The sequence below is a fragment of the Aplysia californica genome, unplaced genomic scaffold, assembly GCF_000002075.1.
Source record: "Aplysia californica isolate F4 #8 unplaced genomic scaffold, AplCal3.0 scaffold01475, whole genome shotgun sequence".
In the NCBI taxonomy this organism is placed as follows: domain Eukaryota; kingdom Metazoa; phylum Mollusca; class Gastropoda; order Aplysiida; family Aplysiidae; genus Aplysia; species Aplysia californica.
In genome coordinates this window covers 53,122-75,829 of record NW_004798745.1, presented here as the reverse complement: position 1 = coordinate 75,829, position 22,708 = coordinate 53,122, and the positions used below count along the sequence as shown (strand labels likewise).

Sequence of the window (22,708 nt, the reverse complement as noted above, 5' to 3'; positions counted from 1 at the left end):
TATATATATATATCATATTTTGTTGCATGATCAGACACACAGGACACAACATGCGACACACTTGTGTACACACAAAAAAACCCGCTTCATCAAAGCACCCACAGAAATGTAATTTAGGCATTTGCATGTACCGTACACCACACTTGACATCAAATCCTTGAAAAATCTGGCAACCCTTTCCCTGTCTCACAAAAATACAAATTGAATGACAAATGCCTGTTAGCACATGTAGTTATAGGAGGACACGGTCAACCCGTGGGGCATTTTCGTTTGTTCACCAGATTCATCAATTTTCAAAATGAGAACTACCCCAACTTTTATACTACATGTATTTACAGGGGTCCTGCCATGAACTCGGTACCAAATTCAAGGAGATTTCAAGTAGGTTTCAACGTATCTGAAGGAGAAATTTAAAAAATTCAAGGAGATTTGGTAAAGAAATTCATGCCGAAAGTCTATTTCCGACAGGCCTACACTTGTGCAAAAAGAGTCATAGTATAGAAGTTTTAGATTTTCCCAAAAAAATTTAGTTCATGTCAAATCCTGTGAAATTCAAGGATTTTTCAAGGAGATTCCTCAAATTCATGGTAATTTCAAGGAGATTTTTCCTTGAACGCAAATTCACAGAGTTTTCAAAGGACTCCTCGAATTCACGGAGGCCGCAGGAACCCTTTATTTATACAAATGTCAGTCTATGATCTATTGTTAATTCCGTACTATCTACCCTGCAAAACAGACCCTTATTTTGACGCATAGACCCATTTTGGGTACTTTCCCCCCTAACAACACTGTCTTCTAGCACTTTATTCTGCTGTCTTCGTTATTTGATAAAATGTGAAGCGTGCTGACAAAATGAGTCACTTCTCTGATTCGAGCCCTATGAAAATAGAGACATCACACTTATAGGTGAAGTTTTTACAATTTATAAGTATAAAATAATAATAATAATAATAATAATAATAAATAGCGTTTTATAGCGCATAACCCCACTCTACAGCAAGCTCTATGTGCTTTACACTATATTATTACCCCAGCAGACCATAGAACACTCAGAAACATTCTCAGCTTCCCGGGAAGCATACAGTGCAAGCAGCTGATTAAGCGCTCAAACACAACCAAACTGACAAGATCTTTCGCTGTCTATAGCCGGGTACCCATTCCCACCTGAGTGAAGTGAGGAAAATTCGTGTAAAGTGCCTTTTCTGAGGACACAACATCAGGTCCTTGATGGGATTCGAACCCACAACCTTACGGTAGCAAGTCTGAGAGCACTAGGTTACACTTAAAGTATAATATGGCATCAATGGAAAATCTACAAATTTGACCCTAGCGACCCTACAGTTGATTTTTTGGGGGCAAAAATCTCCATTTGTGGATTGCGAGAAGTAACTCATTTTGTCAGCAAGCCTCACAAATAAGTCAGTCCAGTCACTGGTCTCTCCCAACACCACAATCAACCCATCACGTTCACAACACATTGCCTCAACACAACTGTGGAAATGAGGGCAGTTGGCGGGTGCTCTGGTACGGTTTGCTCCTTTCCTATCAAACATCTATTGTCCTCATCATTCCCTCTCCTTCTTTTTTGTTGTTTGTTACTCTCTTGAAACACCTCTAAGCTGCAGTGCTTATATGACCTTATTGTGTTGCAAGTGCTGTATAACTCTTACTAAAAACATAAGTATTCTGGCTCAGCAATTAAGCTCGTGTCTTTTACAGGCACCTAAATTCATTCTTCTATTTAAAAAAAAAAAGAAAAAATTAAAAAGATGTCCTCACCTCTTATTATATAACATGAAATCACTTTCAATAATCTAATAAATTTAAATGAGGCAAACGAATAGACAATTTAGTTTCACATCTAGCCTTGCAATCAGTAGTCACATGACAAGTCCTGTCCAAATAATGACTTCACTGATGGGGAAAAACATGTATTCATGGGGGGGGGGGGGGGGGAGAACCAACAAAACCACCCACGAGCCATTAGGCCATTTTGAAACATCCCCAAACCTCAATGCAATGTCCATGCACATTAAATGTCAAGCTGGTTTGATATGACAATATGCGTATGACCGTGGTGAAGCAGTAGAAAAACAAGAGTGACACGTAGCCAAATATGTCATAATATAAATCAGAGAAAAAAAACAAAAAACAAATTTTAAACATTGGCGATTGTAGTACGATCAAGGCCCCTCTCATGTCCTAAGGTCATTCATTCATGAAGTAGGGCCAACAAATCTAATATAATACCCATCTCCGAGAGACCTAGCCAAACTTTGAAATCTCCTCAAACAATTCCAGTTCACAAGGAAGAATCGGAATACCGTCATCTTGAGCGACTTCGTCTGCTTGGAATTGAATGGGGCGCCTGCAGAAGATCAAGACTTAGTGGGAGGAGCAGAAGGCTATGGAATCAACCATAGCTTGATAGCTTGGAACCGTCAGCATCTACACACTTCGAGATGTGCTTCATCAGGGGATGGAGCGTTTATGGGGATGTCCCTTGTGCAGTGATGTCGGTCCTTCCCACAAGAAAGTAACAAGTAACAAGTAATCCCAGTTCACAAAGGCCTCATTCACGATTTGAACCAGGGCCACCTGAACAACAGCCTGACAGAACAGTCCAGTGTGAATACAAACTGAACTTACGGTACATCTTAAATCAGAAAACTACCAGACAACAACTGCATTACATTAACCCTATCCGTACGCCCTGGTGTCATTTTGTACCCCAGGGGTTGTATTCTTCACATTACAGAATACTTCTAGTGCGAAGAATTTAAGATCTCTTTTAAAACTTTCAGTATTTCTCAAAATATCATTTTGACAGGCTGCTGTGCAAAGCATGCGGATCAGACTAACGAGTAAATTTCCTCTTTGGAAAGTGGTGGCACAGAGTTCCCCACGTCGTATGGATACGATAGTAAAACACGACGTACGGATAGGGTTAAGTGGTGGCACAGAGTTCCCCACATCGTATGGATACGACGATAGTAAAACACCATGTATGCATTAGATTAACTAACAGAAATAGGCTCTCGGAACAAGGCAAAATTTGCCCACAATCAAGTTGAGTTTAAAACACTGTACTGTACTCAACTCACATATATGCTTCTACCCTCTTGTGTTCACATTTACCTGACAGGCATAACAGAATTATATGTGAGGCATCGTGGTGAAATCAGGCGCTCGTCAAAATAATGAAATCAAAGAAACCAGCATTTATCAGGCTGATGGGCAATCTTTTTCCGAATTTTCTTTTTTGGGCTCAACACCTTTAATGTCCAATTAAAAACATATTCCAGTGTGGATTTTTACTGAAAATGTTGATCAAAGGCACAAAAAATGTAACTTTGTAGTTTCCAAGGACGACTATCACGCTTTGAAAGTCACCACCGAAAGTTGGTGGCCATTTTCTTGATAATTTCACATCTGACACCAGGTGACCCCCCACCTTCTTCAATAGTAATAAAATATATCGACTTCTTCTTAAGATACATCGGTACTTCTTTTCATCAAAAGCAAGACAAAAGAACAAGCTTTAACTTAGTTTTTGTTATCGATCCAGACAGCTTTAGCTTTAAGATGATACCAATAACTTCATGTGCCCCCAAATTGACCAGCGCCTGATTCTACCGCATACACACACATGTATACTTACACACCCAAGAGTGTGTTCAAAGACTTGCAAATATGCATTGATTGTGATTTCAGTGCAAATATGCAATGATTGTGATTTCAGTGCAAATATGCAATGATTGTGATTTCAGTGCAAATATGCAATGATTGTGATTTCAGTTTCTAGGCAAGAAAGAAGAAAGAAAAACAAAGTCCATAAAACCTGACCCCAAACAGCAACCCGTTGTCCAGTTACAAGGAGAATTATTTCACTTGACAAAAAAATGCTTTCAAAATGATTTTACGAAAAAACAGAACAGACACAAAACACTCATGGTAATATTTGTGAGGTGTGCTGACAAAATGAGGTACTTCTCGCTGTCCAAGCATGGAGATATCGGTCGAAAATCGACACTGCGGTCAGATTTATAGATTTAATTGATACCATTTGTTCAAGTCTACCATGTCTTTTATTCTTCCATACTTACAAATTGTACAAAATCCACCTATAAAGTTGATGTATTAACTTCCATAAGGCTAAAATCGGAGAAGTAACTCATTTTGTCAGCGCACCTCACATTTCATGACTTCTGGAAGGATTTCTTTAGTTTTCTTCTGTCTGTCTATGGCTCTCTCATCAAATCAGGCTGACGACTTATCGGTGAAATTTTATGCTCCTTTAGACGCATTTCTACTGCTCAGCAGAGTTAGTGTAAGACATTACCTCGCCATACGCCGTTGATAAAAGTGACATATACGACAATTTTACACTGAGCACTTACAATTTGAGATAATCTCTTGGGCATGGGATGGGGTGGGGGTGGGGGTGTGAGGAGGATGGGTTTGCTTCAATCCTGGCGCTGGATGGGAGGGAAATAGCAACCCAGCACAAACTGAAGATGCTCCATATAATAACATTCCCACGTGAGTGAGAATTGAACCCCTGCCTTCTTCCTGAAACTGCCAAGAAGTGTCTACTAAACATTATAATCATATACCACAGACGACAATCATGCCGTCAGCAACTCTTACATTGAGCTCCACACACATATATCATGAACCACTTCCACTCTCTCGCCCTTTCCTCATCTCCTCACTAGCCCCTCTCGCTCTCTCTGTCTCTCTATCTCACTGACAACTCTTTCATTTCAAGAAAACACGAAAGAAATCAACACAGCGAACTTTCTTCACAACAATATCACCATCCAGGCACTGCAAAACCAGACCTCTCAGAGAGAGAGAGAGAGAGAGAGAGAGGGAGGGAGGGAGAGGAGAGAGAGAGAGAGAGAGGGAGGGAGGGAGGGAGGGAGGGAGAGAGAGAGAGAGAGAGAGAGAGAGAGAGAGAGAGCAAGCGAGAGCGAGAGAGAGAGAGAGTGAGAGAGAGAGAGAGAGAGAGAGAGAGAGAGAGAGAGAGAGAGAGAGAGAGAGAGAGAGAGAGAGAGAGAGAGAGAGAGAGAGAGAGAGAGAGAGAGAGAGAGTTTTACGGAGCAGGTGTTTCAGTCGTGTACCTACAACTACAGTTCACTACGCTTGTAGCTATGTTGTTGAGGGATCACAAAAAGATGGCTGCCTCCCAAGTTTGCAACAGCCGTCGGAAGAAAAAATTAAGGGAAATAATCCCAGTACTCAACCTCATAGTAGAGTTAATATTGAGCTTCGGCGCTTATCGTGGAAGGTTATTAATAGTATCATGTGGGAGAAAGCTCGCTAAGTGTCTGATGCCTCCTACTATTGTGTGAATGTGCGTAACTTTAGAAAACATCATTGGGTTCATCAATGCTCCGTTAAAACTGACCACAGGAGAAACATTGATAAAACCGTTCTATTTTTACTATAAACTACAGTGGAAACCTGACAGAACAGGAACGGTGGGACCAGAGAAAAAGTAGCCACTCCGTATCCCACACACTCAAAAACTCTGTAGTTGTTACAGTGAGTTTCACTTTATACTAATTATTTGTGGTGGCATTTAGGTGTGCATCATGACAAACCTTACGTTTATCCCCTATGGTGGGAAAAGGTAAGACACAGAGACCGAAACAACAGAGGGAAAGTAAAGAAGTAGAACCTACACCAGAGGTGCCCTCGTACCTCCCACAGTCTCACACTACATAGTCCATCTGACGTTCTATATAAAAAGCAAAGATTATCATTGATTCATACATTCATCTCGTGGGATAGACAGAATTTTTAAAAAAAAATGGTACAGTATGGAAGGTATGGGTTCCACGTCCAAATGATCACCGTTAGGTTAATTTATGAGGCAGGACCTCACTCAAAGTACAACGGTCATCTCTGGTTGGATGACTAACGTTTTAAAAAAGGCGGAAATAATGCTAAGTGACCATAGCCACCCACTGACATTGAAATTCCAATTATCGACCCGCAGTAAACGATACATTTCCAAAAGAGAAAGAACAGACACATATATATAGGAATTCATGAGAACCAACTGCAGTGAGGTTATTGAACACACAGTGCTACAAATGAGAGAGAAAGAGAAAGAGAGAGAGAGAAGAAGAGCAAGAGAGAGAGTTTTACGGAGCGGGTGTTTCAGCACGTGAGACACGTATTTACTAATATCCTGTCTTGTTGTGCATATGCATGAGTGCACCTAAGCTTTGTAACATTTACTGCCATTGTAAACGACCTAGACAAATTTCTCCCTGCCAGATGAATAAAGATTGTCATTGTCAAAGCCAGGAGGGAGGGGAATCAAATCAAACAACCTACGTCCACAAACTCCTAGATGGAGATTCAAAGATTGACGAGCGCCTGATTTATTTCACCAAGATGCCTCACACATATATGCATGTAACTTACTGTTTTATTTATACATGTACGTAAGTCATAACAAACCAAGTTTCCCCATGGAGATCAAGAGAAGTGGAATTTCATTTTCTTTCCCCCCATACATCCCCGCTCACAGTGTGTGAGACTCGCAGTTCACAAAGAGTACCAGGCTGGCAAACCTTTTTCCAAACCCAATCCGGAGCACCCAACTTGATAACATCAGACTGCGCAACAACTGACAAAATCACACCAGGTGGGACTGCTTTTGGCGTTACTCACAATATGTGAGACGTGCTGACAAAATGAGTCACTTCTGTTACTCACAATATGTGAGACGTGCTGACAAAATGAGTCACTTCTGTTACTCACAATATGTGAGACGTGCTGACAAAATGAGTCACTTCTGTTACTCACAATATGTGAGACGTGCTGACAAAATGAGTCACTTCTGTTACTCACAATATGTGAGACGCGCTGACAAAATGAGTCACTTCTGTTACTCACAATATGTGGGAACGTGCCGACAAAATGAGTTACTTCAGTTACTCACAATATGTGAGACATGCTGACAAAATGAGTCACTTCTCACAATCCACAAATGGAGATTTATAGTGGGCCAAAAATCAACACTAGGGTCAAATTTGTAGATTTTCTATTGATGCCATATTCTTTCAGTACAACAATAACATGCCTTTTATTATTTCATACTTATAAATTGTACCAACTTCACCTGTAAGCGTGATGTATCTATTTCCATACGGCTTGAATCCGAGAAGCAACTCATTTTGTCAGCACGTTTCACATACGATACCCGATACTTGACTTTTTCCAACCTCTGTTACCGTACGGTGTGGAGGGGAGCAGCAAACATCGTTTCCTTCTTTATTGTTCGACCCATGTCATGGTAAGGTTGTTGCTGTCTGATATTTCTGTGACACCCCCCCCCTCCCCCCCCCCCCCAATCCATCTTTTTCAGGTCCAGCCTATGAATAATTAAAGTCTCTCAAATTCCTGCTGGCCTAATCTAGGACAGTCCTGGGAAGTTTGGGACAGTTTGCTATCCTAGAATTACAAAACTGTCCTATCTGCTCAGTGCTTAATTTTGAGAAATTTGACAACAAAAGTTTTGAGGTTTAACAACGTCAAACCTTTTCCAATGGAATTCTTTATTAAATATCTCCTGATAACTACTCCGAACAATCTACAGATTTTGATAGAGCATACAGAACATTTGTGAGGCAGTGTGATGAAATCAGGCGCTCGTCAAAATAACGAAATTGGAGAAACAGGCATTTTTCCGCCATTTTGGACATTATTTTGAATTTTTTATTTTTTGGCGCAACCTCTTTTGAGTCCATAAAAGTAAATTTCCTTGTGAATTTTACGGAAAAACATCGATTAAAGGCACAACATAATATGTCACTTTTCAGTTTGCAAAGACTCTTTAGCTTTTGGATTTACCAAACTTTGGCAGCCATTTTCTCGCAAATTTCACTACTGAAACCAAGTGACCTCATTTCCTTCAATTGCAAATTTCTTGAATTCTATTCAAGATAAATGGATAGTTTTTTATTTGAAACAAAGCGAGTACATCAGCTTTCAGATGATACCAATAACTAGAGAAGCCCAAAAATTGACAAGCGCCTGATTCCACCATGTCAAGACACATTTGATTGCTGACCTTATGGTCTCGGTAACTCAAAACGGCCAAAAATCTCACATAGAAAACTTTGTAATTCTCAGGTAGTGAGTTGGCAAGGCTGACCACCTCTCTCAGAGCATCGTCTGTTCTTCTGCTACTGTGTTCCCCGTCAAGTGTCCCAATACAATGTCTCCACCTTCGACCCTGTTAGTGACAGCAGGAATAAAATAACCTCATAACATGCCCAACCCCCCTGCCCCCTCCCCTCCCCTCAATGAACGTAGATCTCCTCAATGCATCTTCATCCTGCGTCTCTTCTGGTTTTTCTGTTTCAGTTTCTCCCGCCTGGTGTCGGAGCTGCCCCCGCCGATCGAGGTGAACTCTACGTTGATCTTACGTCCGCCGAGTGTCGTCTGGTGCAGGCGGAGCGCGATCTGGCGACACAGAACATCGGTTAATAACAAGTGACCAATACAATGAGTTGACCTGGCTACTTGTCCGGGGCAACAACGTCATAGCACACCGGACAGGTCCATAAGTGCTCTGTTCCTCTCAGCACTAAAGCCCGCAAGTCCGCAAGGTAATGATAATAATAATAATAATAATAATAAATTGCATTTATATAGTGCATTTCCACAAAGAAGTGCTCAATGCGCTGTACAATAATAAACAAAAACATATGCCGTGCACAGCTCCTGTAGTAATCCTCTTTCTCTCTCTCTCTCTCTTCCTCACACACACTCTCTCTCTCTCTTCCTCACACACTCTCTCTCTCTCTCTCTTCAGTACATCTAGGAGTAAAGACAATCCCACAAAACATGTAATAGATACATACAACAAGAGACCATTACATACACAAGGAGCAACAGTTACAACAAGAGACCAGGCTCCCCCCCCCCTCTTCGATACAGTGTAGAAGGACCAATAAATACAGCGTAACAGTCCAACCCGCTCTACCGGCCACCTCAAAAACAAAACAAAATCACCTGTACAAACAGCATTGCGGGCTCTCATGGCCTAGAGGTTAAGGTGTTGGCCTTTCATTCAAAGGTCCCTGGTTCGAATCCGGGTAGCGACAGAAAAATTTTCTTCTCTAAAATTGTCTCCTTTCACCTCCTTTCCTGCTCTCTAGCAAAGTTCTGTTGTCTGCTTTCATTTCCACTTTCTGCCCCCACCCCCTCACCTCCTTTGCCCCCTCCTCTGGGCTCCTGTCTCTTTCTGCAGCCTTTCTACTGCTACTCCTTGGCTCCTCCTTACTGCTGTCTTACTGCCACACCCCAGATCTTCTGGTAGGAAAAATTTACACCCAGCCTTCTCGGACAAGGGCGAAAAATCTCGGAGGTCCCGTGTGCAAGTTGCGCACGTAAAAGATCCCTTGGTGGTCTAAAATCGATAAGAGTAGGCTTCGGCCGCCACCCGGGCAAAATTCAAAATTTCCTACCAACTGAAAATATTAGGTGTGTCCCGCGCGCTCATATGACCTTATGCAGTTGCGAGCGCCGTAAAACACTTTACAAAAACAAAACAAAAAACCCCAGCATTTCCCCATTAGTGATTTTCTGACACATTATAATGGCACTAGGTGACACTGTGTGAAATGTTGGTCACTTTTCTCCTCGATAACGGGTGGCAATCTGAGACGAGGGATGTAAACAGGTTTGGAAAAAAAAGGCGGAAAAATATACGGCGTGCGTTCACACTGAGAATACAGTGAGACTAAATTATATTTGTTTCTTTCCCTCTATTACAACAAATAATCTCTATTTAGAATATTATATAATGTATTGTCTACATAGCAGACTTTTGTTAAAAGCTGGGGCCCAAAATGGCAAGTCGGCTGGAAAAAGCAGGAAGATTTACATCCCTGTGAGACAAACTCAACTTTATACAGATACAGGAAATATAAATAACAGGTGACCACCACTACAATTTTAACCTTATACATACACAGATGTATCGATTAAGGCTGTGTATGTTTATTTGAGTTTATCGTTGTGTTTATCTAACTTGACTAGTCGCACGATATAAAGAAGTGATCTTGTTTGTTTTGTTTTGTTTGAGTAAAGAGTAGTACATCGATACGATACAATAACGGTCATTTAGTGCTGGGAAAAAGTAAGACAGACAGACAGAAACAACAGAGGAGAAAGTAAAGAAGTAGGACCTACCAATGGCACCCTCCAACCACCCACTTGGAGAAGAGGTCAATGAGCTAAATTATAGCTACTAACGAGGGCAATTACTACAAAAGTACGAGTGTGGCTGTGTTCTGGAGTAAGTCCCACCAACCTTAGCTTCAGAGAGAAAAGACACAGCACTGCAGTAACCAAGTGATAGGGTGTCCCGTTAAGATTTTTTGAGAGCTTGTCTCTACTTTTTCTTCACGATGAGTGAGAGGGAGGGAGAGGGAGAGAGAGAGAGAGAGAGAGAGAGAGAGAGAGAGAGAGAAGAGGGGAGAAGAAGAGAGAGAGAGAGAGAGAGAGAGAGAGAGAGAGAGAGAGAGAGAGAGAGAGAGGGTGGAGAGAAAGAGTAAGAAAGAGAGAGAGAGAGAGTGTGTGTGTGTGTGTGTGTGTGGGGCGGGGGGGGAGGTAGTGAGAGAGAGAGAGAGAGAGAGTGTGAGTGTGTGTGTGTGTGGGAGGAGGGGGGGGGAGAGACAGAGACAGAGAGAGAGAGAGAGAGACAGAGATAGAGGGAGAGAGACAGACACATGTCTTACCCCATGACTTATGCGGCCGTCAAACTCCATGTATGCGAACCCCCGGCCTCTGTCTGACCCTCTCTCTTTGGGTATACGGATCGACTTGATGCCACCTGGGGAAAGAAAGACACGCCAAAACATTGAATTTTTCTTTTCTTTGATTAAAGAGAAGCATATCACAACACAATTACAATAACGGACATTTAGTTCTGGGAAAAAGTAAGATGGACAGACAGAAACAACGGAGGGAATATAAAGAAGTAGGACCTGCCAGTGGCGCCCTCCAACCTGCCAGTGGCGCCCTCCAACCTGCCAGTGGCGCCCTCCAACCACGCGCCCAAAACATTGAGCTATAGAGAAGACCATGACGAAAAGGAAATTGACTTTGGACGGCCTCAGATCTTGTGTGTTTTGTTTAAGTAAAGAGAAGCACACTGACACAATAATTGTCATTTAGTGTTTCAGTAAGTTTTACGGCACTTGCAACACAATAAGGGCATATGAATAAGCGCCAAAGGTTAGAGGTGTTGCAAGAGAGTAACAAACATAAAAAAGGAGGAGAGATCAGGAAGATAAACGTTTGTTAGGAAAGAAGGAGCAAACCACACCCTGAGCACCCGCCAACCACTCACCGGGAAAAAGTGAAACAAACACACAGAATAGAAACAACAGAGAGAAAGTAAAGAAGTACGATCTACCAGTGACGCCCTCCAACCACCCGCAACTTTAGATCTGAGCACTAAATCAAAACGAAAATTTTTTTTTTTTAAATTTAAACACAAACACGAGACTTCAAGTCAGAGGATATACAGTGGAAACCTGATATAACAGGGATGGTGGGACCAGAGAAAAAGTCTTGTTATATCAGAGGTGCAAGGGAGGTAAGCATTTGTGGACTAACCCAGCTGTATTTATTCATGGGTAGTTTCCCTTGTTACAAGTACCCATGAGGTTAGCCCAGGACAGAGAAAGCTGGAAAGTGTTTGTCTGTGGCCTATACCCAGGTGCAGGGCGATGTTGTTTTAGTAAGAGTTTTACGGCGCTCGCAACTGCATAAGTGGTGCAGGGTGAGAAATGCAATGAAGATGAACAACAAGTCAAGAATACCAAAAAGACTTTGGGAGCATTTGAATTTTTTTTCTTTTTAGCAGAGAAGTATCCGATGAAAGATAAAACTCCATTTCAATCTCCAGTGGCCTGCTGGTTATTGAGCTCAGGTTCACAGTAATATCAAGCATTATAATATATAGAGTGGGTGGTGACTCATGTCTTTAAGATTTTTTGGTAAGTTTATCAAAGTACGAGTTTCACAGCACTTACAACACATTAGGTCATATAAGACCTCAAGATTACAGGTATTACAAGAGAGTAAACACACAAAAAAGAAGGAGGAGAGATAAGGACAGCAGATGTTTGATAGGAAAGAAGGAGCAAACCACACCAGAGCACCTGCCAGCCGTCCACTGTAAGTGTTTTATGGCATTTGCAAAACAATTAGGTCATATAAGTGCCAGAGATTAGAGGTGTTACAAGAGAGTAACAAGCACAAAAAAGAAGGAAAAGAGATAAAGACGACAGATGTTTGATAGGAAGGGGCAAACCACACCAGAGCACCCACCAACCATCCAGTCATGTGTTCATCGACAAAAGAGGATAACTGAAGCTCAAAAACAAAGCATTGCAAAGAGGTGACCAACAAGTGTGTTTTGCTTGTCTGTATTAGTCTGGTACAGTGTCAAATTGATTAAATATTACAGGTACATGATCTATGTATGCCACTGACATCATAAACCAAATTTCTAAACTGGCATCAACAAAAGTGGAGAAAAAAAAAATTCCAACACAAATCTACAAATCTTGACCTACACCAAAAGTAGGCATATCCCTACCTATAGAAGAAGTTTGGTTTCATTGGTATGTATATTTGTTTGGTTATATAAAGAGAACTCTCCTTGTCTTTGAAAGACACTGAACAAGTGGCAAAAACTTTACCTTCGATTTTCTCAAAACAGCATTTTTCGGGATAGCCCCTTGTGCTTAAAAGCGACCATTTTATATAACAGACCACTGAGATACAAAGGCACATGACAGGTTACAGAATCCACAAGAGTTCACCCAGTAAAGGTTTAGTTTTAGTTTTAGTAAAAGCTTTACGGAGCTCGCAACTGCATAAGGTCATATGAGCGCCAAGAGGTGGATATCAACAGATAAGTCCTTACAGGGAATCAGACTTACTCTGCTCACCTCTCTAGCTTCAACAGCACAAAGTCTGCTTCGACTATCAAGGCACCCCAGAAATAGCGGGTCACAAGAGATCACATACAAAAAAAAGTAGAGGAAAAATGACGATAGTAAGGGTTAGGAAAGAAAAAGCAGCAACGCAGTAAAGGTAGGCACTGACAGACAACCTCAAAGCAGCCCACTAGTCTATAGACCTAAACTGCTTCAATGACGAAGATGTAAAACATCTATAATCATTCTCTTGAGAATCCAGTTCATGGGCACTCACCCGTCTTCCTGAAATGCTCCTCCAACTGCTCCTTCGTCACGTCATAAGGCAAGTTCCCGACGAACAACACATATTTTTTCGAGTCTTTGTTGGCCTCGTTGGCGGAGGTGTCAATCTGTCCGTTGATCAGACTGAGCGAGAATGTGTAGGAATCAAACACCTGGCTGTCCTCCACCACTGCTGCCTTTGCTTTCTTCACCTGCTGCTGCGGCTGCTGCTGCTGCTGATTTTCTGCTGTGTCAGATTTCCTCTTCACCGCCTCCCCCGAGTCTGTCTGCAGAGGTTTTTCTCCTCCTCCTCCTCCTCCTCCCCCCTTCTTTTTCTTCCTTCTTGTATCCACATAAAGGTTCTGGATGATTTTACTGTGGAATCCCCTGTTTAAGTCTGGTTCGTATTTCAGACTGTCTGGTTTGGCAATGGTTTCTCTGTTCCCTGAAGGAAAGGAGAAAAGTTTTTACACAACAAATAAAAATTACAAACTGTTTCTCATACTTTCACACTGGCTTCAAACAGTTTAACTATATAAGAAGTTTTTACAAAACAAATAAAAAGTACTAACTGTTTTTCATACTTTCACACTGACTTCAAACAGTTTAACTATAATATAAGCAGCTCAATTCCTATCACAAAAATTGATGGGCAAAAAAGTGGGAAGCCATGGAATAATAACATCAAGAAGCTCGCCCAGGAACGAGAAAGGTAGAAAGTGGGGTTTTTGGGGGGGTTTTTTAGTAGAGGTTTTACGGCACTCGCAACTATAAGGTCATATGAGCGCCAGAAGATTAGAGGTGTTACAAGAGAGTGACAAATATAAAAAAGAAGAAGAGGAAATAGGACAATAAATGTTTGATAGGAAAGAAGAAACAAACCACACCAGAGCATCCGCCAACCACCCACAGGAAGTGTTTGTGATCTAAACCCTGAGGCAGGGTGAGAAAGACAATGATGATGATGATCTCAGTTCCTAAGCCATTCCCTCCCAAGTCACAAGCAAGAAAATCCAAACCAAAATATCCCGCCACAATCTGTTACCTGACTACATTCTGAAATTTCCAGAAAGCAATGAAACAAAAAAACCCTATCAGATTCACATCAGTATTACTATTGTAATAGTTGGTCGGCTGGCTCTCTTCGGAACTCCTTCTAAATAATCTGCTTTTGCTATGTTTTATTTTTTTATACTTTTGTGGATTTAGCATATTATGTTGTTACAAAGCCCTTTCTAATAAATTATAATATATATAAAACACCAAACACTCACTCAATTTCTTCCTCAGACTCTCGGAACCTTGTGCCGACTCTTGGTCACCCTCCACTGTGTTGTCCTCTGCGACTAGCGGTGGTGGCGCCTTCTCCTTTTCTTTGGCCGGAGGTGAAGACATCTTATTTCCTCCCTTCTTCTTCTTGCTCCACCAGTCCTTCCTTCTCTCTTTCCGACTTGTGGCAGAATCAACTTTTACTGGCGCACCTCCATTCACAGATTTTATGGCACCATTCGAGATGGCATCAACCCTGTCGCCTAATTTTACTCGCAGTGAAGTAGATGCCATGGAGACAGGAGATCTATTTTAAAAAAATAAAATAAAGAGTGGTATTCGTTTCATGCACAATTAGAGGTAAGATGTCTGTCGTCTATTGTATTTTTCTCTGGTCCAGTTCTGTCTCAGGTTCCCCCAGTTTCTTGGCATTTGCCTCCACTGTCCCCACAATGTTGATCCTAGCCTTCCCCTATCTCTGTAACTCAGACCCTTTTCTATCTCTTCACCTTTCTGGCAATACTTGTATTCAGTGTTCTTAATGTTCAATGAAAAAGAAAACAGCAGACTAAAGTACAGGGGCGTCGGTAGCCTAGTGGTTAGGCTACCGGACTCGTAATCGTGAGATTGCGAGTTTGGGGGTCGAGCCTCAGCTCGGCCCGACGTTGTGTCCTTGGGAAAGGCACTTTACACGAAATTCCCACTTGGCTCGGTCCTATTGGAGATGGACGTTAAACTAGGAGGTCCCGCCTCTTAAATAACCTAATAGTGTTGATAGGGGCGTTAAACATATATACCATTTCACCATTTCAGACAAAAGTTCTGGAAAGTGTGAGCTGGCGACCTGATCCAAAAGGAATTAACAATCAACACAGTCTTGGTACCATAGTCTGATTCAGAGACTATCAGGAAATGTTGCCTGGTATTGACTTCTTCCGTTTAATGACGTAAAACCCAAGATAAGCTCCTGTCAGAAATATATAAAATATTCTACATCTGAGTAAGGGAAGACTGTGAAACCTAGGCCTAGCCTATACCATGCGTGTAAAATATTTAACCCTATCTGTACATCGCATTTTACTATTGTATCCATACGAGGGAAACTTTGTGCCACCACTTTCCAACAAGGAAATTTACATATTAATCCGATCCGTATGCTTTGCATTATAGCAGTGTGTCAAAATGATTTTTTGAGAAATACTGAAAGTCCCAAAGAGATCTTCACACTAGAAGTATACTAAATAAAAGGCGAAGAATACTTGTCCCCGGGGTTTCAAAATGAACCCAAGAAGTAGGGATAGGGTTAAAAAAATAAATCATCATGATTCATCATCACACTACCAAATATCATGATTCAATATGACAAACTTTAAGTGAAATAAAACAAGTCACACGTTATACTACAACACTTGTATTCCTTAGCCTGTCCTCTAAACTACACAATCATTTTTACAAAGTGAATATTTCTCCAAACGCTCGGGAAAATTTAAAACTTGATCTCTATTTCTTCTAACGGTTTCCGTCCTCGATATTTTTTGGTTATTGCGAGATTTAGGCATCATCTTTCATAATGCCATTTTGCCATTCTGCGAGGACCGGCCCGAAGAAGCATTTTTTGCATCGAATTCAATTTCTAGAGCAAGAATCTAGATCTAGAGATATCTAAATGTCTGAATATTCAGATACTTCAGTTATGGTTGGGGCAACGTTCCCGGGCTATACTTCATTTGAAAATGCTTTCAAAAGGTACTGCGAGAAAACAGGACAGCTTGACCTTGGCTTTGCAGTAGCCTATTTTGCATTTCCTTTGCATATTTTAGTCACCCCTAAAACAAACACTAAAATCCTTCACGTAAACAAACAAAAAATCCCCTCCCCGCGCTTCGTTCACACCTTTTACACACACGCACACTCTCACACATATACGCACACTGGTGCACGCCACTCCTTTCGCAAATTATCAACAAATCTCGAGAACGGAAACCGTTCGGAGAAATAGAGTCCAAGTTTATTTTCCCCAAGCATCCAGAGAAATAGAGCCGGCCTAAATTTTAGGGTTTACTTTCTCGCATTTAATTCCTGAGGAGGACTTCCGTAACGAGCGACCACTCTGAACTAATAACATTAGCCTATAATACTCAATGGCCATCATAATCAGTACAGAAGGCCTAAAGCCAGTATGTTACTAGAGATATATCTAGATCTAGATCTACCTGCCTAAAGAAAAGAAGAGGCTATTTCAGTCCATGACAGTTTCACTTACATTACTAGACTTAGATAGATCTATATTACAACATGTGGATCTAACAACAATCACATTGATAGGATACTTTTTAAAAAATATTTCGCTAAGTCTAAGTAGTGTGAGTAAAGACAAATCAAATGTTAGATCAAGACCTATCTAGAGATAGATCTATTATCCATTATGGAAAGTGTGAGTGTAAAGCCAGAGCCAGAAGAGAAAGCGTGCAAACAGACAAGATCTCTCGATCTAATCTAGAAATCTAAATCTAATCTAATCCTTGAGAAAAAAACAATTAAACCAAATTATCACATTTTGTTTGAGTCATCACTTACAACAGTTCTATATCAAATAGAGAGGTGGTTCAAATATTACTTGAGGTGCTTCTTAATTGCAATAACCAGTTTCTTCCGCTGAATTTCTTGTCGTTTCTACTGAAAAAAACTATGTCAATAAGAGCATTCTTTGTTTCGTTTTTCATGCAAAATGTCACGAACACAATTACTATAGTAAATATAAAATATAAACTACAAAAGGAGCGGAACTTTGTAGATTTGTAAATTTGTCTATCCATGAAAATAAAGGAATAAAGTTTCAAAACTCTGTTTGAATTTCTAACAGTCTTAAAATCTAAATACTTCTACTTATCAAATGTCATTTTTCATTTTACCGTTGCTTTAAAGCAACAACAGCAATAAATTTCACTCTTAAGGTACGAAACAAAACTGTAAGCAAACAATGATAATTGGGTCAAAGGGGACGTTACTCTGCTTTTGTTTAGACTGCGATTGTTTTGATTTTAGTCAGCTGTTCGAGGGAGACAAAAACACAGAAGGGTCAACCAGCTGTTATTCTCTTTAAAATCATGTTGAGTTTAGTGATATTTTGTGCATCAGCACTGATGTACTGCAGGGCTGATATAATTGCAAACTTCGTAATGCCACACGGAGGAATAGCTTTAGACCCGTCTCATTTTAACTCCACTAACTCAACAGCCGTGAAGCAAGCCTGGGAACTCCATCGGGCCTGTGTTGAAGTTGGAGACGAAATCGCGAGCTTACAACCCGACCTCATCGTGCTCAGTACGCCACATGGAATTGCAGATTTGAAAAATTTTATTTTTTACCTAAACCCTGTAGCTTCAGGATACGCAGACACTGACAACTGTAATTGCCCTCCCTGTTGTTACAATGTCACTGTCAATGTTGATGTGGAGATGACAGAGGAGCTAGTTACTGGTTTAGGGTATCGAAATGTTTCTGGACTAAGTGGCTATGGACCTCCAGGGGGTAGCTCCGAGCCATTTCCCCTCAGGTAAGATCAGGAAGCCCTTTTTGAGTATTGGAGTGTCTATGTACTCGGTAACCTGCACAGTCACAGTGTTTATACTGCTCGACAGAAAAAACCCTAGACTGACGAAAAGACAGCACACAAACAGACACAGACTGACTGAAATGCATTGAGACACACACTGACACTCACATGCACACACTCACTTACACTCACCTCACACACACACACACACGCGCGCGCGCGCGCGCAATGCACAACCCATCTTGGCCTCACAAATCTCTCATCGCCTGACACATTGTCATTGATTGCCATAATAAATATATATTGTAGTGGCCCCTAGAACCGTGGCCAAGCCATCATATTCCATTTATTGTTACTATTGTAAGTGCCTGCTACAAATGAACCACTCACTGACCATCGCACTAGTAAAGTTACTGGTCCCTCGCCACTGTTTACTAAAGTTGACCTGTCAGCAGCAAGAAACTTTCAGTTGCAGATGAGTGAGGTGTAGAAACCGTGATAATCTGTTATCCCCTATCGCTACTGACCCATCAGCTCACCACTCATAAATCATAGAATAAATATGGACTTGCAACGGATAGATCTTAAGTTGCTTGTTCACCAACTGTTGGGGATCCATTTGTTTGTTTTATCCCACACCTTTTTAACTTTTTCAATCCTTTTGCCCTTATCAGGCATCTTTTCAGACATTCACAGATCATCATTTCTTCTTAAGCTCACTCTTTGTTATGAACTGTGTTCACAGTTATTAAAAATGGAGATACGGCAAGAAAGCACTGAGGTCGCGAGATAGACAAATGCTGATATATATACTATAAAGGACTAACATAGACACACACACAGAGACACAGATGGAAATTTTTAGACAGATGAAAAGAGAGACAAACAACTACACACAGACAGACCCACAAACAGACTCAGACTAACTGAGACATGCACTGATACAGACACTCACTGACACACGCACATGCACACACACAACCCCAAATCTTCCTTTCTATACTCCCTCTAACAGAAAAAAACAACATTTTAGTGGGTCTTACAGCAGTCCTGAGCATGTGATCTCCTCCATTAAGACTGCAGGAGGGAATTGTTTGTTTCTTCATTAGCATCTGCCCGACCCGAGACATCCTCCGGTCTAAGATAACCATTTTTCTCCTGGACAATGGGTGGGCCGTGTTGGGCAATTTTGACTGTATAGCTACATTTTTTATTTAGAGGGATTTCTTTTTGGAGTCTTTTGCTCTTCTATTTAATATCTTGAAAGAGCGGCATGTACTATCGATCTGTAAGGCAAGATGTGAAGACTACGGTTTCCCAAAAAACCATACGACCCTTTTGTTCAAATAATTTTTTACGTATGAGGTTGGAAGATGAAATGATTTTATGAATGTGTACATTTTTTTCTTTCTTTGTTTCTTGACCTACTCCGGAGGCTTTCCTCTCTTCGGACAAAATTAGATTATAATTCTAATAGACATGTTTTCTGATCTTATCCTACCAAGATGGGGTGAAGTTATCCCTTTCCACTTTGTTCCAAAACTGAACTGCTCAAAGGTTGCTATCTTATCGCAGCCAAGTCGTCGATACAAGTATGATGTGGAAATGATACCAGAACTTTTACGACTCGGTAAGTTCCAGCCCATCATTTTAAAGAAATTTCTACTCCAAATCGATGAATTGAAATTAAAAAGACTCATTCATGCTTAAAAATAAAGAATGAATAAATAAAAATGAAACTTTATTAATCTTCGTAGGGTAATTTTGGTAATTTAACTATAACTTTTTTTCTGAATGATCCCCTCACATTATAGTTGAAGTGATGGGCAAGGCTTGGATGAGGCATGACAGGAGCCCCTGTTTTTTAGATGAAGGGTGAAGAAAGAAAATGAGCTAGTGTCATTTTAAAAGTTTTTAGTGGACAGCACATTTTACACAATCAAGCTGGTAGTGAAGGAATATACTGGAATTTTTATTTTTGGCTCCACCACTTTTCTGTCCATATAAAAACACATTTAATTTCCATGTGAATTTTACTGAAAAACATTGATCTTTTGTTTTACAATGGCTTATATATTTATATATATGTACATAAATACCTAAACATACAATGTTATGCAATATATAGTTTGTCACATCAAGTAAAGACAATCAACATACATACAATTTCTGGATGTCATTGTGCAGCGTGAGGCACACAGAGACAGAAACACTGACGAAATAGATCATATTTGTATAAAAATAGATCACACTTGTATAAAAATAGATCACACTTGTATAGAAATAGATCACACTTGTATGAAAAATAGATGATACTTGTATAGAAATAGATCACACTTGTATAGAAATAGTTCACACTTGTATAGAAATAGATCACACTTGTATAAAAAATAGATCACACTTGTATAGAAATAGATCACACTTATATAATACTTGAATAGAAATAGTTCACACTTATATAACACTTGTATAGAAATAGATCACACTTATATATAGAAATTGATCATACTTGTATATAGAAATAGATCATGCTTGTATCAACATTATACCTGTATGGACATAATGCCAAGTGAACTAAAAAGGTTACTGTGCCTCTTTCTCGTCACAGGAGCAGGTCTATTTGACTACTTGGAAAAGACGAGGAAAAGAGTGGTGGTGATCATCAGTGCTGACTTGGCCCACACACACCAGGCCTCCGGGCCGTACGGCTACTCCAACACGTCAGAGCCCTTTGACCTGGTCAGTAAACGTGTGGTTGAAGTTTGATTCCTTCTGGGTGTAAGTGCTGTGGATTTTGTGATCTATTGGCTTCTTAACACTTTGCCGTCACATTTCGCCAATCGCCGATGTTTACCTCCCAGTTTCTTTGGATTTTCTCTAAAATGCATTTGCCTTTGATGGCAAGGGTTTTTTCTATATATTAGCCGTGTGATGGCAAAGAATTAAAGTAAGTCTTTTTATAGACTATTTGTGTCAGGACGCTGTGGAATCAGGCGCTCGTCAATTTTTGGGCATAAGGAGTTATTGGTATCATTGTAAAGGTTGGAGGCGGGGTCGCCTGGTTTCGGAAGTAAAATTATCAGAAAATGGCTGCCAAAGTTTGGTGACTTCCATAGCTTAAAAAATCTCTCAGAAAAGTGTATTTTAATGGACATACGAAGTGTTGAGCCAAAAAACAAAAAAAATTTTTAAATGTCAAAACTGGCTGAAAATGCTGATTTCTCAGATTTCATTATTTTGACAAGTGCCTGATTTCACCACGGTGCCTCATATTTGTACTTGCTCTTAGTTTTTTTAAATGGAAGTCTGAACTTTTGGTTGGTTGATGCTTGTGGAATTTGTTAACTATTAACTTCTTAAAGAAAATCTTTGTGGATTTTGTTAACTATTAACTTCTTAAAGAAAATCTTTGTGGAATTTGTTAACTATTAACTTCTTAAAGAAAATCTTTGTGGATTTTGTTAACTATTAACTTCTTAAAGAAAATCTTTGTGGAATTTGTTAACTATTAACTTCTTAAAGAAAATCTTTGTGGATTTTGTTAACTATTAACTTCTTAAAGAAAATCTTTGTGGAATTTGTTAACTATTAACTTCTTAAAGAAAATCTTTGTGGATTTTGTTAACTATTAACTTCTTAAAGAAAATCTTTTTGTGTACTATTTGTACATGCACACCTTTTTCTATGGAAGTCCGAGCTTTTGGTGGCAGTCCATTTGATTGTTGACAGTGATAATTATGTCTACCGTATGTCTCACCTGACTTACCACGGCCTACCGCAATATTGTGTTCTACGGTAAGGCCTGCGTAGGGTATTCTCTCTATATATATAATATTTGTGAAAGTTCGTCTCTTTGGCGGCCTAAAACTTTCGAACCACTTAACTTTCGAATTTGACAAAATTAATAGTGGTTCAGAATCATTGAAAGGGTGCACAGTTTTATTGTGGAGCCTGAAGTCACTGTAGTTTAATTTTCAGTTTTTCATTAGTTTTGCTTAGATCTAATCTTGGGAAAGTCCGTCTTCTAAGACGCCATTATAAACAAGTGTGGTTTCCGTTCACTAGTCGTGCGCACTGATTCCACACCTTTGAAATGCTGGAGTGTACAACCACGAAAGCGGAATAGAGAATCAATCTATACATCTATTATATACTATTTGGCAACTTGGAAACACGCATGTCACTTTTCTCTCAAGATTTATTGCTCCATTCCCGTAGAGTGTAAATATAGTATGCCAATGACTTTCAGGTGATGTTAATGCACCGATCATTCCTTTCATCGAAAGGGGGCCCAGCTAGTTCTACATATTTTTATACGATAACTCCAACACCCTGATGCACTATTCTCAAGAAATCGAAGGGTGGGTGCCCCTCCCCCCCCCACCCCATTTAAATTGCAACCACCTAAAGATTTTTTGCTACAGTCAAGGACAGTCCCAAGTCTGTAGAAATGCAGAGGGAACATGTCTAGTGCTGTGGATTGTAGCAGGCTGTCAGTAGACGGTCTAGTGGAACAGAAACATCGCAGTAGACCATTAGCTGGACTGGTTCGCAACTTTCTCTCTCCTTCCCTTCCTCCCTTCTGTCTGTCTGTCTGTCTGTCTGTCTGTCTGTCTGTCTGTCTGTCTGTCTGTCT

General features: G+C 40.4%; 2 protein-coding genes across 5 annotated transcripts in view; one reads left to right on the top strand and one right to left on the bottom strand.

The window, feature by feature from the left end:
* Positions 1–7,999: 7,999 nt before the first annotated feature.
* Positions 8,000–17,305, bottom strand: LOC101859685 (uncharacterized RNA-binding protein C365.04c). Its single transcript, XM_005112900.3, has 5 exons — positions 17,094–17,305; positions 14,522–14,823; positions 13,261–13,692; positions 10,770–10,864; positions 8,000–8,487 (listed from the first exon to the last, which is right to left on the bottom strand). The coding sequence occupies exons 2-5, from the start codon at positions 14,808–14,810 to the stop codon at positions 8,344–8,346; spliced, it is 960 nt and encodes a 319-aa protein (XP_005112957.1). The 5' UTR covers positions 14,811–14,823; positions 17,094–17,305; the 3' UTR covers positions 8,000–8,343.
* A 218-nt stretch (positions 17,306–17,523) lies between these two features.
* Positions 17,524–22,708, top strand: part of LOC101859460 (protein TTE1956) — an 11,368-nt gene continuing 6,183 nt past the window's right edge. For 3 of the 4 annotated variants that reach the window (XR_004859435.1, XR_004859433.1, XR_004859434.1), the window contains exons 1-3: positions 17,525–18,072; positions 19,578–19,702; positions 20,681–20,811. Coding sequence is in view for 1 of the 4 variants with exons in the window: in XM_005112899.3 (XP_005112956.1) it covers positions 17,624–18,072; positions 19,578–19,702; positions 20,681–20,811 (705 nt within the window). In the remaining 3 variants the exon portion in view is untranslated. Of the gene's footprint in view, positions 18,073–19,577; positions 19,703–20,680; positions 20,812–22,708 lie in introns of all 4 variants that reach the window. The other variant, XM_005112899.3, reaches the window with a different exon arrangement.

What these genes read in the sequence shown, in the direction of transcription:
- LOC101859685 (XM_005112900.3), bottom strand. Translation starts at nt 14,810, where the DNA reads ATGGCATCTACTTCACTGCGAGTAAAATTAGGCGACAGGGTTGATGCC. An exon ending in GAGTCTGAGGAAGAAATTGA is followed by an intron (nt 13,693 to 14,521) that starts GTGAGTGTTTGG and finishes CCTTTCCTTCAG; the next exon opens with GGAACAGAGAAACCATTGCC. An exon ending in ACGGCCGCATAAGTCATGGG is followed by an intron (nt 8,488 to 10,769) that starts GTAAGACATGTG and finishes CTGTGTCGCCAG; the next exon opens with ATCGCGCTCCGCCTGCACCA.